The sequence below is a fragment of the Bacillus rossius genome, chromosome 3, assembly GCF_032445375.1.
Source record: "Bacillus rossius redtenbacheri isolate Brsri chromosome 3, Brsri_v3, whole genome shotgun sequence".
In the NCBI taxonomy this organism is placed as follows: domain Eukaryota; kingdom Metazoa; phylum Arthropoda; class Insecta; order Phasmatodea; family Bacillidae; genus Bacillus; species Bacillus rossius.
In genome coordinates, this window is record NC_086332.1 from 112,073,664 (window position 1) to 112,089,441 (window position 15,778).

Sequence of the window (15,778 nt, forward strand, 5' to 3'; positions counted from 1 at the left end):
ATATTTTAAAGAATGGTTGTGTATGCTCCTAATATTATTCTTTATACTGTTACAATTTACCACGGGTTTGTGAAGGATAGTCCAATTAATGATTTTATTTCACACACAGTTTTATGTCACTTACAAATAATCTTCTAAGATAGCAAATAATTAACTACACTTAAAGAAATGTCTATTCCCCAGTCACTCGTTTTCACACACCGCACACCCCACTGGGCCGCGCCTCTGGTGCAACTCTTGCCGTAGCACCCCTCGTGGACCTCCGTCGCCGCACTCCGCTGCCGCCGTCGCACTTCCCCTTCGCAGAGATCCCACTCGACGCCTCGCTTGGAACTTCGCTCGAGACTCCGCCGCACACGCAGCATTATCGCCCAGAAACTTCTCTGCGGGAAAACTCCTGACTCCACTCACTCACTCATTCACTCACTCCTTGCCCTGGAACCTTCGTCCAAGGACTTCGCCACTCTGCCGCACACGCGGCACTATTTCCCCGGAAGCTCCGCTGCGGGAAGGCTTCCGCCTGAACTCTCTCTCTGAACTCCACTGACTCCCTGCTCTGACATCCTCGGGCATATATATAGGTCCCGGCACAATTCCAGAACTCACAAGACCGGCCGGGGCCAGTCGCGTCATTCCGAGCTCTCCCAACGGCAGAAATCTCTCGAAAACACGTGTCGGCGGCTCGCGTAACTCCGCAGCTGGCAGGTTTCGGATGTCAAACTAACAGTGCCGCGTGGGGGGGAGCAGAGGGCTGGAGGGAGATAAAGCAGCAACCCAGGTGCGCATGGCACATCTCATGTTACGTTAGCCGCCAGCCAGCTCTGCACCTGCGCATGTCGTGGCCTTGCTCACATGCGTAACAATACAATATGTAATAACCTATCCCATTGCAATGCTGAGTCTTCAGGTAGGCAAACAGTTGATTGTTTAATATAGTGCATGCGTTGTTGTGCAGACCACCCGGTGCATGCCCCGGCCATGAAGGGCAGCCCCTGGGAGTGTGAGTTCCTGGACGACAAGGGCTTCGTGTGCCGGCCCGTGGACGGAGTGTTCCAGGTGTACAAGGACGCGGGGCGCAGCGAGCCCCTCAAGTACCCCTTCACCGACCTCAGCACCTTCATCAGCGACATGCACAAGCTGTGTGCCATGATCGCAGACGGCCCGCTGTGAGTGTCCCGGCGTACTGCCTCGTTATGAACAGGGTGGCCACCAAACTGGGGAACTGTTTGGAATTTTACATGTTTCTTGGGCAATAGCTAATTGTGGAATTTGCAAACTATTTATATTGGACATCGCAGTATCTGAAAGTAATCCCACAGCAAACCTATACAGTTACATGTTGGCAGCCAACAACCGAACAAGCTATTGTCAAATATTTTAGTAGACCAATTAGGAAAGTCATTAAAAAAAAAGGGAGGCACATTTATGAAAAGGTTAATTAGTTATTTAAAATGTACGTTTTTTCCTTAAGTTTTATCTAGTTGTAATTTCTTATTATGGCTGAAAAACGTTTGTTCAGTGTTTGGTCGCAAAAATTTCAATGATGCTAACTGCTCTAAGTTGTTTAAGTTAAAATTCCTTAGTCCCATTGGTGCCGAAGTCATCTGCATGTGAGGGAATTAATCTATATATATTCACGTATATGAACACCAGGGGAAAAATCAAGTTTATCGGTATGCCAAATAAATCTCTGTGGTAGTAAAAATGATCTGAAATACATTTTATGAACTTTTATAGTCACACAATAAAATATTTAAAAATACATTTTAATTTTAGTATTAGAATTGTAATAACACAATATTTTACTGTCAGTTTAGATAGATGTGCGGAAATATGTGTGATCGATGATTGAAAGTTCTTGATACAAATCCCATACATTTCAATAAAATTTTTACACTTTCTTATGACTCATAACATTTTAACAGCATAGTTAAAGAAAATAATATTATTACTTTTTATTGTTTAAGTAAGTCATATTAATAACTTTAAGTACACAGCCCAGTCTGTTGGATTGGTTATTTTACACTAGGTAGGTATATAAGATTTATTTTTTATTTACAATAAAAATAACTCTTATAAACATATTCAAAATGTTTGATTGGGTATACATGGATATGTATATATACATAAATATAAAAAAAATTGTATTAAATGGTAATTTTCTAGAGTAAGAGCTTTGATAAAAAATTATATGAATTCAGAAAATTGTATTTAGTTCCTCTCATTCTATTTGATGACTGTTAAACAGCATTGTGATATTTCAAGTAGTTTTTCAATTGTTCACTGTTTTGAACAGTTGATACAGTTAGGTAAGCTACATTTAAAATGCTGTAAATTGTTATAAATGATTGTTTATTTAAAGTAACACTAAATACACTTAAGGGTGTTTTTCGGGACACAAGTATTTATAATACCATTTTCAGAGGGTTTTTTTTCCGTATGAACACCTATTCTAGGAAATTAACTATTTGATAATGGCTCGTGGAATTACACTTACAAAATAAACAATTTACAAAAATTCAGGTTTTATTGTTAAAGTAAAGTAATTTTTCATTACCTTTAAATCAATATATTTTTGTAGATTGCAAACACTTGTTTTGATTATGAATGCACTGTTAGTACGGAAAGCGTGATGGTTCTGGAACCAACCTTAAACAAAGCAACTGGTAGTTGCTTCAGGGTAGTTGCTCCAGACGTGGGCTTGGCAACACATGTCAGTGAGGGGGGTTTGGCCACCCAGCCACGTGGCGGAAGCTGTCTGCAGTTGACGTCACGTACAGCAGTGGCAGCCTCTTTGTACATACGTATTTCAGTAACTAAAGAGCTCTGGTGTGGAGTGTTGGTGTTATTTTTAAGAATAAAATCTGCATCATGACGGACGTGAATCGGTAGGCCGAGATATTAGCCACTAGACCAGAACGATTGTAGAGAGAGAGAAAGAATTAAATAAGGAATATATACTATCAAATAAAGTGCCAAATTCAAATTCTAAAATACTGTAATCTGCTAGGGACCACCATATTTCGTAGAGTTACCAAGTTTAAACACTGCCATCTTTTCTTTTATACTGGCGGCACCTAATTAAAAAATTTATAAAATACGTACTGTCATCTGCTAAAGTCCACGTGTAGCAGCTGCAAATTCAAACACCAGAGGGTGCCAACGACTTTGTCGTCTGCTGACAGTGAGTCAGAGGCCGTTATCGTTTTTTAGTGCCACCAAAAAAAAATGTTTGAATACTAAAGACACAATCTTGTTTCGATATATTCTTTATATAAGCTACTATCATATCAAAGCTAAAAGCAAAATTTTAGTGATATTTTTATAAGTATTCTTATTATTTTATAGTGCTAGCTTACAGCCATATTTTTTTTTTACTGTGTAGTATTCACTTAGTTTCTTTTCCAGTATTCCTTTATTATTAGTAAGTATTTATAAAAAATGGTTTATAGTATTAAAATTATGTGAAGGTATTATTTTTGCTGTTAGTAATAGCTTTTTCTTTTTTAAGTATTCCTCATATTAAAACATATATGCTTGTGTATTAATGAGTAAAGGCAGTATTTCTTTTTTTAAGCATGCTGTGCCGGGAATTATGTATTTCTGCTCTTTTTTTTTAATTTTTATAATTTTAAATTATTTTTGGAAATATTGTTTTTCATATTTATTGGTTACACAAGGGTGATTTACGTTTTTTTAGGCTGGTGTACTCTTATTAGTTAAACTTTGCGGCAGTGGACCGAGGCACCTTTTCTCAGGGACCAATCTGATCTTTTGCAAGTCTAAGACGTCGTTAGCAGCCCAGATAACATTACTCCCACTTGCAGTCACGCCCGTGGGCCTGTAACTTTAATTCCCTGCATGACTAAATTTGCACACAAAAGCTCTGGACAAGTTTTTACCACTTCTCAGAGACCAGCTTACAACAGCTCTTCCCGTCACGCATACGTCTTAGGTTCACTCATAAAAAGTCACGTTGGGACGCTCTTTCCCAGCCTCGTTGCGTTTTTGTCCACCCTCACCCCCCAGCTCCCCACCTTGGTTCTCAGAATTTGGCCCAGGATCATTGCCCTGATGTGAACTCGCCAGGCAGTGGCCTACTTCAAGGATGATTTGCCACAGTAAAAATATGTGCAGATATGGACCGCCCACGACATCTAGTGGCAGAAACAGTTACTTCTGCACTTGTCGACAGCGAGTGGAGCAAACGACCGCGACACCTAGTGGCGACCTTGCTAACTCCTTCTTTCCTTCCCCTTTAGGCCGCCAGAGAGCAGCACCAGCTGCGCCATAAGGCCCTATGCTTTCTACTCACGTCCTGTAAAAGTCGATCCTATGTAGCTTTCTGTGCCCGCCGGTAGAGAGCGCAGTGGTCGTCCCTCGGCGCAACAACTGAAGGTGTAGTTACGCCCACCTCGGTCACCTCCGGAAGTTTTCGGTCCAGAGCCGAACCTTCCCCCTCTTTTCCCTAGGGCCGAGTGCCCGTTTTAATTAGGAGCTTTGTCCGCCATTGCGGCACTTAGACTTCGGCTACTTACCACGTCATCTCGGCGTCTCCTCTGTCGAGAGGCTTTCTCGCGGAAACGACGAACTCTTCCATCGAATTAGGAATCTAGTCATCGGTGTTAAGGGATGTGATCTCAGTTTCTAAATTTAGTAGTAGCCAGTCAGTCGTTGTAATAAGGCAACAAATAATGTTTTAGTTTACTTTTTATTAATTTTATTTATCTTCCTAAATCATGATTCTTCCGCGTCATCCGCACTATTCTCGGTCCGCGCCTTTCGGATGTCGGCGCGAGACATTTCCTGAGTCCAGGAACTACACCCTGTTTGGTGAGTACTTCGAACTTTATTCCTCCCCGAATTCCATTTGTTGGCCTTTACGCGCCGACTGTGTTTGACTGTCTGGAAGCAGGTCTAATTCGTCCGAATTTGGCTTGTGTTTCAGACAGGGTCCAACATTTGGGCGCCGAAATTGCACCTATCATGTTGTCCAGGACCTCGAGCTTTGAGACTCTTTAAGAAGAGCTTTATCCCGGCCAGACGTCCAACTTTGAAGCCCAGGGTGATATTTTAAAATATAACTTCTCCCTACAAGCAACAAAAGAAATTATTTAAATGAATACCATCGAGCAGTGGCATAGAGAACTTAACAAATAAGAATATGTGAAATTGTAACCGTAATGAGTGGACGAACCTAACCTGCTATAATATGTCAGGAAGAACATTTTTAAATTGTTTTTCTGTGCTTGATTTGTTGTTAAAAAGATAGTATGACGTGTGTTAATCATATCGGGCCGGCCCTCCTTTTAATAACTTGTTAATACCTTTCTTTGTGAAACTAAAACAAATGGTAAACAGATTTAATTTAATGCTTTTAAAATAAACCAGGAAACCTATAGACCAATCTACTTATGTAGTGATTTTTTTATTCCTTATTTACCTATATCTATTTAAACGATCCACTAGCTCCCAAGTTGCTTGTGTGCAGGGAGTATTAAATTGTCTTGTACACCACCTCGTGCCACCTCTGGTAATACTTGTTTTTTCTTTATATTTTTTTGCTCAGCTGTTTCCTAGGTTTATTTTTATTAAATTAATATAATATAATATAATTTTGGGGCACGAGGGGCGTTAGTTACAATTCCTATTATTAAAAATATTTGTTTTTAAAATATTTCTATTTTAGGCAAATAAAAAGTATTATGTATATAGTGTTTAAAGTGGTTACAAGCATATATACATCATTATAACTTTTAGTTTCACAGAGTATTAAAAACGTTTTCCAAACCTCAGACTCTTTGTGTCTGCAAGCCTCATGTGGGAGGTGAACTTAAAAATAAACCAGATGCAAACTCTATCTCTATCTTGAAACCAATTTAATTAGTTTTATCTTACCTGTTGTCACAAACCGGGTAAATTTAATTTTATCTCAATAAACTAAACATTACTTCTGCCGGTTTTTGCGCCCAGGCAAGAGTAATTTTTCCCAAAAGAGCTAACCTATGTGGCAAAAAAAAATTAAAAAAATTAAAACACTTGTATTTCCTCGTCCACAGACTCCCCCACCCCGCTGTCCGAATTTGACTAGCCATCAAATCACTGTAATCCTCGAGTATCTGTACCTCCTTGACCACCTGGAAGTTCCAAGATTTTCAAGGGTGATCGGAGTGATGTCATACACTAACTACATGAAGTCGGCCTGCTCTGGGTCCTCAGCCATCGCTGCAGTTGCCTCATCATCGAGGATGACGATGGCCTCCTCGAGTGCTGAACCTCAAACAATTTAAACTCTCCATCAGAACTGTGGTAGTAATTTTATTCCTGCCTTAACGAGATTTCCGAAACAAGTTCATATGTGGGCGGTGATCTGACCCAACAGCGTCTCCACAAATGCAATCTCCTGGCCAGCCATGTTACTGCAAGAGTAGGAATGAGCTCCATGGAGGTGCAGCACACCCCTTAGAAACAACCCTTAGGGAGGGTGGGAAGCTGGCGCAGGAAGTCACCCCACTCCTCTTTGCCAAAACATCTGGCTTCCTAGACGCCCCCAAGCTGCGTCCCAGCAGCTTCTCCAGACAGGCCCCCAAGCTATGTCCCAGCAGCCCCACTAGATACGCCCCCAAATGGCATCCCAGCAGCCTGCCTGCTCAAACAGTTAGTTAAGGCACATTCACACCGAAACCAATTGGTTTAATCTTCCACGTATCTCCGTTTCACCCTGGAAATCCTATTCAACTCACTAGAAGACGTGTCGGAAGTCTTTTGTGGATTTTATTAATCAATGAAGTGTCTGGATATTTAATGACTTTGTAAGTTCTTCCGAATAAAAACAGCTTTCTATCGGTCACATAGTAGGTCCAAGGATAAATATTGTTGATTTTGTAACCTTGAAAATCTCATGAGATCATTTCACAGTACAGCCTTAAGAAATATATATTCTTATTATTGAGATCCGTACTTGGTAGCCTACGTGAGCCTTAAGTCACCTGGGATGAATTTTTTCACAACATTTTAAACTGTTTTAAGAAGAGAATTAATTTTTACCTCATTGGGGCTCGTACCAGTAGTCCTGTGAAATCTGCCATTGTATATTTTCTTAGCTTTTGGCAAAAGCTTCAGCCATTTGTAATTTATCGGAGCCAACTTTTCTGTAAACAAAAGTGATTTTATACTTCTAATAAAGTGTTAAAAAATCAATGACTTCAGCTTGCTGTTGGTAGAAAAATGTTTAATTTCGTGTTTTTTTCATTAAGGCCTGAAATGGTTTATTTTAAAATTCCGTACCTCTGTTGAACTACATGTGATTGAACGTACTAGAAACCTTTAAAATACATTTCATAGCTTGAGTTACAAACAGTGCAGTTTTTTCTTGACTGGAACAGCGTAAGCACACTTAGAGTACGTATCTGTAGCTTTCCAAAATATATCTGAAAGCATTAATCATATGGTAGTAAAGCTGCATTTCTACTAGATCTATTTTTAAAAGATCGCCAAGGGCACGAGTGATTACCCTTCTCCGAGGAAACACTTTTCATACGCCTTTCTGAAGTTGAAGTGCATTCCCACGTCGGCTAGTCACATTATAAAAAGCTGTACTCATTTTTTTATATACCCCGCTTCAGTCAATTCTTTGATAATATTAGGGATGAGACGAATCCACATTTTGGTCGAATCCGAATCCTTGTTCGAATCCTCAGTGTTTGTCATCGAATCTCGAATCCCAGTCCCACACTAAACTTCACCACATGTTATTAAAAAAAATCACACATTTATTTTGAAAAATTACATAGGCCTATGTATTAAAGAAAATCATGTGTATTTATAAAATTATAAAATAAGTGCATAGTGTATACACCTGATATAAAATAGAGACAAATAACCTCAAAAACCACACACGTAAGTTTGCATCTGTCTAATTCTCTGTTAAATTAATCCTTCCTATGTTTTCAATAAAATAGATTTGTATAACAGACACCATTTAAAAAAAGTTACGTTTTTTCTGCAATGTTATATTATTGAAGGTTGGAAATGATCGAGTAGTTATGCTAATTGACAAAATGCAGCGTAGTTTATCTTATGTTTGTGCTATTTCCGTTACCTTTATAATACAGTTTAGGTATACAATTTTCTAGAGCTGGGCGAACCTCAGTTCTCTGGTTTCGAACCGAACTGAATTGAACCATAGCAAAAAAAAAATTTGTACCGAACCTCATACAGAAATAATTGTTTTGAATTAAAATGAACCGACCACCAACATTTCGGTCTTTAACTGAATGGTGAGAAAGAAAGGTTCTCCAGCCATATCTAAAATTAAAACATTATAAAGCTTAGCTTTATTAAAACATTGCAAAACATTTTATAAGTAAAGTTTATGCAATAAATAATGAAGGAAAGAAAACAGTTTAGAGAAAATCATTTTGCATTTAATTTCTTTATATGTATATATATACTTTTAATTCATGAAGAAGTTCCATCTAAATTTCAAAAAGACTATCTTCCTTTTTCAGTGTACACTAACCTTCATTAAAAAAAAATAAGATTATAAAGATGACGAACATTCAGCATAAGGCCACATAACATATTTTTGTGGTAGACATAACCTAACATTTTTAAAAAGTAAAACTTTTTAATAGGACATTAAAAAAAAGTCGAATGTGAATTAAGTTACCAATCTACATAACAAAACCCGCTGACTGCAGTTGCTGTTTTCTTGGAAGAATGCTGCTCGTCAGAAGAAACTTTAGACATTTTTTGGGGTGGTTCTGGGTCATCTGTGTCGTCATTATCTTTTTTCCATTTGGAAAACTTAAACGAAGTAAGCCTGCTCATCACAAATCACCTCAAGAACAATAATATTGTAAACTTAAAGTAAGAAGTGTGGTTATAGAAATTTGCGTCGGAAAAAGAAAACACGAGAAATAATGATGGCTGCCGCGACTACGCTAGTCAACTTAGTACCGTACTGTAAAATTTACTGGACCAGTACTTTTAATACACAAGATTAAATTAATATTTTCAGTATCTGACTGTTATAACCAAAAAGGCCAAAGAAAATAAATACATTCCAGTAATTTAAAATACGTAATTTACGTAATCATTTCCTAAGCATTTGTCTTGTGTTAACTTAATCACGTTAGTTTTGCCGAAATACGAGAGTTATCGTACATGCGCTTTAGTTTAACGTATGGGGTACGCAATCTTTGGTGATTTTACAACACTTCTCGTACACGCACTATAGTTAAAGGTATAATGTACAATACCTTTGGCATTTGTACGATAGTTTATACTACGTAGTACGAGAAATGCATACAAAATTCTCTAAAGTAAACAAAAAACAAAGCGCGCCTATATGAAAAAATGCTATGAGAGTTATGCGACGATTAATAATTTTTTTAAATTATTATTTTGTCTGCGCTTGAAACTGTTGAGGCGACGATTATGCGATAAAAGTCGGAATATTACAAGTAATGGAATTTTGTTGTGCTGTTTTGTGAATGGTCTCAAATGGAGGTTAGAAAATTTTAAAACCGTAATTTTTTTTAAACGAACGTTCGGTTTTTCGAATATATTTTAAGAGGTTTCGAACCGAACGTAAGGATTCGGTTCGGTTTGATTCGAAATTTTCAAACTTCGCCCAGCACTACAATTTTCAATTACTACCTAAAACTCTTAAAATCCCACCTCGAATCCCACCTCGAATCCCACCTCGGATCCTACGAATCCTCGAATCCATAGGATTCGGTATATTCGACGAATCCAAGATTCGAAAATCCCATCCCTAGATAATATACATTATTTCGTTTGCGTGTGATGTATTTCAGGATTGTGGCAATGCCAAAGATAATCTCAGTTGATCAATTCACTAACTAAATTGCAAAAGACATTTGCTTCTGCGATTTAAATCAAGTTTTTGAACTTAACTACTGCCTTGATGTGTACCAATGTTTGGACAAAGGTCTTTTATAAGATCAAATTTTTCATGATCACTGTTTTTATAATGATTGGATGCTGGTTTGTTCCTTTTAAAACACACGCTTGTAGACTCCAGCAAGCGTTTGTACTTCCGTAATGCAGCTTCTGAATACAGCTTAGGTTCTCTCAAAAACAATAGTTTGTATAAGCTGGGGAAAGGCTGAATAATGTTGTTATTGATGCAAATTAAATTATTTGGTAGAAAAAATTTCCTTATTTCCTAAGAACGAGTGATGTTTGCTTTTGTAAATTCCGTAATTCGTATAATTTATCTTGGAGTTAAACCCTGCTAAATAGGACTGCACTTCTTCACCAAATGACTCGCCCATTGCAGTTACATGTTTGTTGTTTACTAGAACGAGCAGTCAGTGGGAAATGTGCATCGTTGCTTTCACTAAAGGAATCCTTGATTTGAGGAGTTTTCACACTAGGGGTCATGGGTTCTTTTTTCACATGAACCAAGGGCTAATCCACAGATGAATGACAATCACTGTATTGATGTTTTATTATCTCTTTCATTAACATACACTGTACAACTGATGTTACAATCTTGCACACGTGTTGTCTCTCTAGTCGCCATTCTCCACACCTCGCATACCAACTTTCCAACATCTACATTACCACATCTCCCTCTTAATTGCTACGTCGACACACACTAGATTTAATAATGAATTTATCTTGATACATATTCATTAAGGTAGACAGGTTTTTGTGGGATTCTTTGTGACCTGGACCTTGTGGGCATGTGTAGATGAGCTCGCAGTCCCCTGGTTGATTATTCTTAAGATCTGTGTCTGTGAAACCTTTGAATCCCCCGTCCAACACTCTTTCAGACTGCGTGGGCTGCTCAAAAGCTAATTTTACCACTTTGTGTTCACCTACCAGTACCCTTGTTTGCCGACCTTAATGTCTTGTCCTGCTACTGCAAATTCTCTTCTTGCAAAGGATCGCTTCAAATGATTAGTGTTTCTTCTCTTTACCCTACCCTTTTCATCCTGGATAAGGTGGAGAATGGCGACTAGAGAGACAACACGTGTGTAAGATTGTAACATCAGTTGTACAGTGTATGTTAATGAAAGAGATAATAAAACATCAATACATGGTGCAGTCGGTATGTCCAACTAACTAGGATTTACATCAAATGTCCTGACGTTAACGGTAATGTTGATCACCTAGAATTCGGGAGTGCTTGTACATGTTTAGTAAATTCAACATGGCTACTGCTTTTAATGTTCCTGCCAATTTATCGCTCACGGGCAACTTAGCAGAAAACTGGAAAAAAATTTGTCAAGCATTTCACATCTATCTTGAGGCTTCGAATCTGCAATCACAGAGTGAATCACACAAGATTGCTATTCTCCTAAATGTAATTGGGGAAGATGTGTTGGATGTAAAAACACCTTCACTTTCACTGCAGACAAAGAAAAGAACAAAACTGTTGCCACAATTCTGAACAAATTTCAGGCCTACTGTAATCCAAAGAAAAACATTCTTCATGCAAGATTCTTGTTTTATAACCGCAAACAGAAGGAAGGTGAACAATTCAATGCTTTTGTAACGGAGCTGAAAACACTGTTGCGGGATTGCGAATTTCAAAACACAGATGAAATTCTACATGATAGAATTGTCTTTGGAACACAAGATCGGGCGACACAAGAAAAGGTGCTGAAAATTGGAGATGTTACTCTGGACGAAACAATTGGAAGATTCAGAACAGCAGAAATCACGAGCACACAAGCAAGTCAGGTTATTAACTCCGGTGAAGAAAGCCACTGCAAAATCACAGTGGATGAAATGAAGTACAGAAAAAACAGCCAATACCGTACCACGAAAGCCACAAATGTACAACGAACAATTGTTGAATTTGATTGTAAATGGTGTGGCTATCAACATGCAAGAGACCGATTGAAATGTCCTGCACGTGGAAAACTGTGTTCCCACTGCGGGCGCATGAACCATTTTGCCAAGGTATGCAACTCACGTGCAATTGGTGATAAGCAACAAGTAACTGAAGTAAAATGTAGTGAAAACAATACACAACATGCTGCTGAGTATGAAGATTACTACTGTGTGAGATCTCAGCCAGGCCTACCGGTGAAGATCATAACTGCGGTGCAAATACAAGATGTGAAGTGAACACCATTGCATTGTCATAAAGCTGGACTGAAACTTTTCTTGTAGAAAATCTCGTGAGTGTCAAATTCAAACTTGACTCTGGTGCTTGTTCAACATCTTACCCCTTACAACACTCTCCAAACTGCAGTGTGTCAAACCAAGCATCAAGTTGCATCAAGAAAACATGTCACTTGCTGCTTACAATAAAACTCACATTGATGTTGTGGGCTTTTGTGTCTTAACATTGTCTCTTAAGAACTTGAATTCCTTGGAAACATTTGTGATAGTGAATGAAGATTCTGTGCCAATTTTGGGACTTTCGACTTGTGAGAGGTTAGGTATTCTACAGAAGAACATAGTCGATGAAGTGTGTCAGCTATCCCAAGAAAACGTAGTGACTGCCTTCAGAGATGTTTTCACTGGCATCGGTAAGTTTGAGGATGACTACACTATTAAGCTGAAAGAGAACTGTGTGCCATCATCTAATACACATCATAGATTTCCCATCCAAATCAAAATACGGTTAAAAATTGAATTAGACACTTTGTCAGTTAGGCATAATAATCAAATTACCGTATTGTTGAAAAACCGAATGGATCATTAAGGCTCTGCCTTGATCCTCAGGATCTGAATTATGCCATCTTCAAGGAGTATGTAGAATTACCCACAGTCAAAGATGTTGTTGCAAAGCTTGGCAAAGCATAATACTTCAGTGTGCTTGATCTGAAGGACTTGTTTTGGTATGTCAATCTTGATGAACGCAGCTCATCATACTGTACTTTCTCCACTGTATTTGGCTCTTATCAGTTCAAACGACTACCCTTTGGTTTGAATATCTCCACTGAGGTATTTCAAAAATACAACACTCAAACATTTGGTGACATTGATGGTGTCATAATATATGTGGATGATTTGTTAATCTATGCTGAGGATGAGCAAGCTCATGACAATATTCTGAGAGAAGTGATCAATAGGGCACGAAAGTGCAACGTAAAGTTTAATGTCCACAAATTTCAGTACAAAGTGAAAGAGGTGAAGTATGTTGGTCACACTTTCACAGAAGGTCGTGTACTTCCAGATGCAGACAAGATCTCAACCATTGTAAATTATGATGTACCTGGATGTAAGCAAGACCTTCAACGTTTTCTTGGTTTGGTTAACTATCTAAGAGACTTCATTCGTCACTACACTGAAGTCACCACCCTATTGCGCAACGTAACCATTCAAACTGACCATCAACCTTTACTGTCCGTAATGAAAAAAGAAATTCACAAGATCTCATCCAGAAGACTACAAAGCATAAGACTTAAACTGAGCTTGTATAAAGTGCATCTGGTTCAAAAATGTTTGTAGCTGATGCGCTAAGCAGGACGTGTTCAAAAGCTGATGTCACTGATGTTGATGTGTCCTTAACTGAGGTGGTACACACAGTAAACATGTCCAATGACAACAAAGTGATTTTCCAACATCTACATTTCCACAATCACTACAATCGATACGCGACTTGATAGGTTTATTAATATGCTCGTTAATTGAATCTTGGTCTTAAAGCGCACATTTTGCCAACAAATACTTTTCACGAACATTGTGTATAACATGATGAAGCTTATTCATTTCTAAAGCCATGACTGAACGATGAGACCATAATTAGAGGCCTTTTTTACATTACGAAAGTTTTTAATTGTAATATTGGGGCTCTTTATATTAGGAAGTAGTAGCGGTACGCTTTTATTCGTGAGCGGTACTGAAGTGGTCTTTACAGTTGGCAGCATCACTGATAATCCTCATAGACGGAAGCAGTAATGACGTGGATCATTGCAGTGGGTCCATAGGTTTGGTTGCTAGCTTCGTTTCCACGATACTTTACATTAGGTCTAGACAAGTCTTCATGGCATTTACATGGTGACTAATAGTGTGCGGGAACTGAGAACATAAATTAGGACCACTAACGAGACTATTGACTTTTGGCTCTATTGGCTAGAGCTTCCTTAATAAATTTGACATTACATCACGTAGAGATCTCATCAAATCATTTATTTGAAATTCCATACCAGAGACTATTTCCTTACGTACGAGCTTTGGCTGGTCGCCCACGAGTTTTAAGAGCTGTTTATCGAGGTGCGGTTTGTGGCATCAACCTGTGTTAGGTATGCAGTCATATCAGAGTGCTTATTGCGTGCAGGGAACAAAGCATTTTTCAATGCATCATACTGCGCAGTTTCACTATTTTTATTCAAAGCTTCCATCACCCCGGCAAAGTTCTGTATGGAGTTGCCAACAGCTCTAGAATCCTGGCGAAAGATTTGCGCGTATTGCTATCTACTTGACATTGGTAACTGCCCACACCCCTTTGCACATCATGTGACGCGCTCACAATATCTTTTAGCTCATTAAAAGTTTTTTTCCATCATCAGACATCACATTGCGACTAGCAGATAACTGAGTTTTGACTTCAACAATATATTGTTTCATATCGGCCTGAGGTAATGTTTCTAGAATATTAGTGAAAGGGTCTCGGTTGTTGGATTCCACTACTCGTAGGTACGTGACCACAGTGCTGGGCAAATCATGAGTGGCAGCTAGCCCATTTTTTAGCACATTCATCTCCCGTTCTAAAATATCCGCCAGTGCACTCAGTGCGTGTGTGCTGTCGCAAGAAATTACATCTACGTAATTCTTTGTAGCTGCATCTACCGTGTCAGAAGGAACTCTTAAACCAAGACGTTTCCCGCCAACCTGGCAATGGCCATCTTCAGTAAAAGTCAATGACTCTTGCTGATGTTTATTTCCGCCGCTTCCAAATTTGGAGATGGTCAAGTTCATTCTTCACGAATGTTACGCAATGAAGTGATCGAAGCCACTGTGGTAACATGCTTTTTGTAGAGGGAAATCCTTGGCTATGACTATAAAACCATACCCATCATTGCTATTACAACAGCAAGCGCACATATTTTATAATTTTTTGAATGACATGTCTGAGGTGACGTGCTCTTGGTAAACAAGCTGGAAGTTTCTATAATCCATTTTTAAAAAAATTATCAAATTTGTTATCCTAAACCAACTGTTTGTGAGATTGAATGTACGTCTGAATTAAATATAAACAGTCACACAATACATGATGTCCCATGAAAAAAAAACTGCTGCAGTATTTTATGTTTTTCACACCCAATGTCATCAAACACAATGATTGAGTTGGGAAGATCTGTACTTGGTGGAATAACTTGTTCATTTTTGTGAATTGAAAAAATTTAATCCTTTTTACATTAGACTTTACCTGTGCTAAACATTTATACTTTGGCTGCATTGGCTGTTCCAGACACTTGCTGTACAAATAAATATTTTTGTAACACTCCATTAGTATGCAGGATATGTGATAATAAAACACAAGTGTTCCCACTACTTGAGGGTTTGGCAATTGTACATCTTGTAGTATTTTGTAACAGAGGCTTGTGACGTTGTTCCCGTTAGTTTATCAAATCATTGTGAATCATTTCTACTGGTAGAGGCGCATGTTGTGGTACTACCTCCATTATTACGACTAAACTACAGAAACTATAAAACTGCTTATTTATACATTAAAAAGTCATTGTGATGATGCACATTGTGCAAGGAGGAGGGTAGAGGGTAAAGGACTTATTAACTCCGTCTTAAATTGCCTTTCGAGTTACGTTACCAAACTTGCGAAACT

At 38.5% G+C, this 15,778-nt stretch overlaps 1 protein-coding gene across 2 annotated transcripts in view; it reads left to right on the forward strand.

Moving 5' to 3' along the window:
* Nucleotides 1–15,778, forward strand: part of LOC134531143 (AMP deaminase 2) — a 224,518-nt gene that overhangs the window by 104,977 nt on the left and 103,763 nt on the right. For both annotated transcript variants that reach the window (XM_063366754.1, XM_063366755.1), the window contains exon 5: nt 956–1,166. In XM_063366754.1, the coding sequence (XP_063222824.1) occupies nt 956–1,166 (211 nt within the window). The remainder of the gene's footprint in view (nt 1–955; nt 1,167–15,778) is intronic.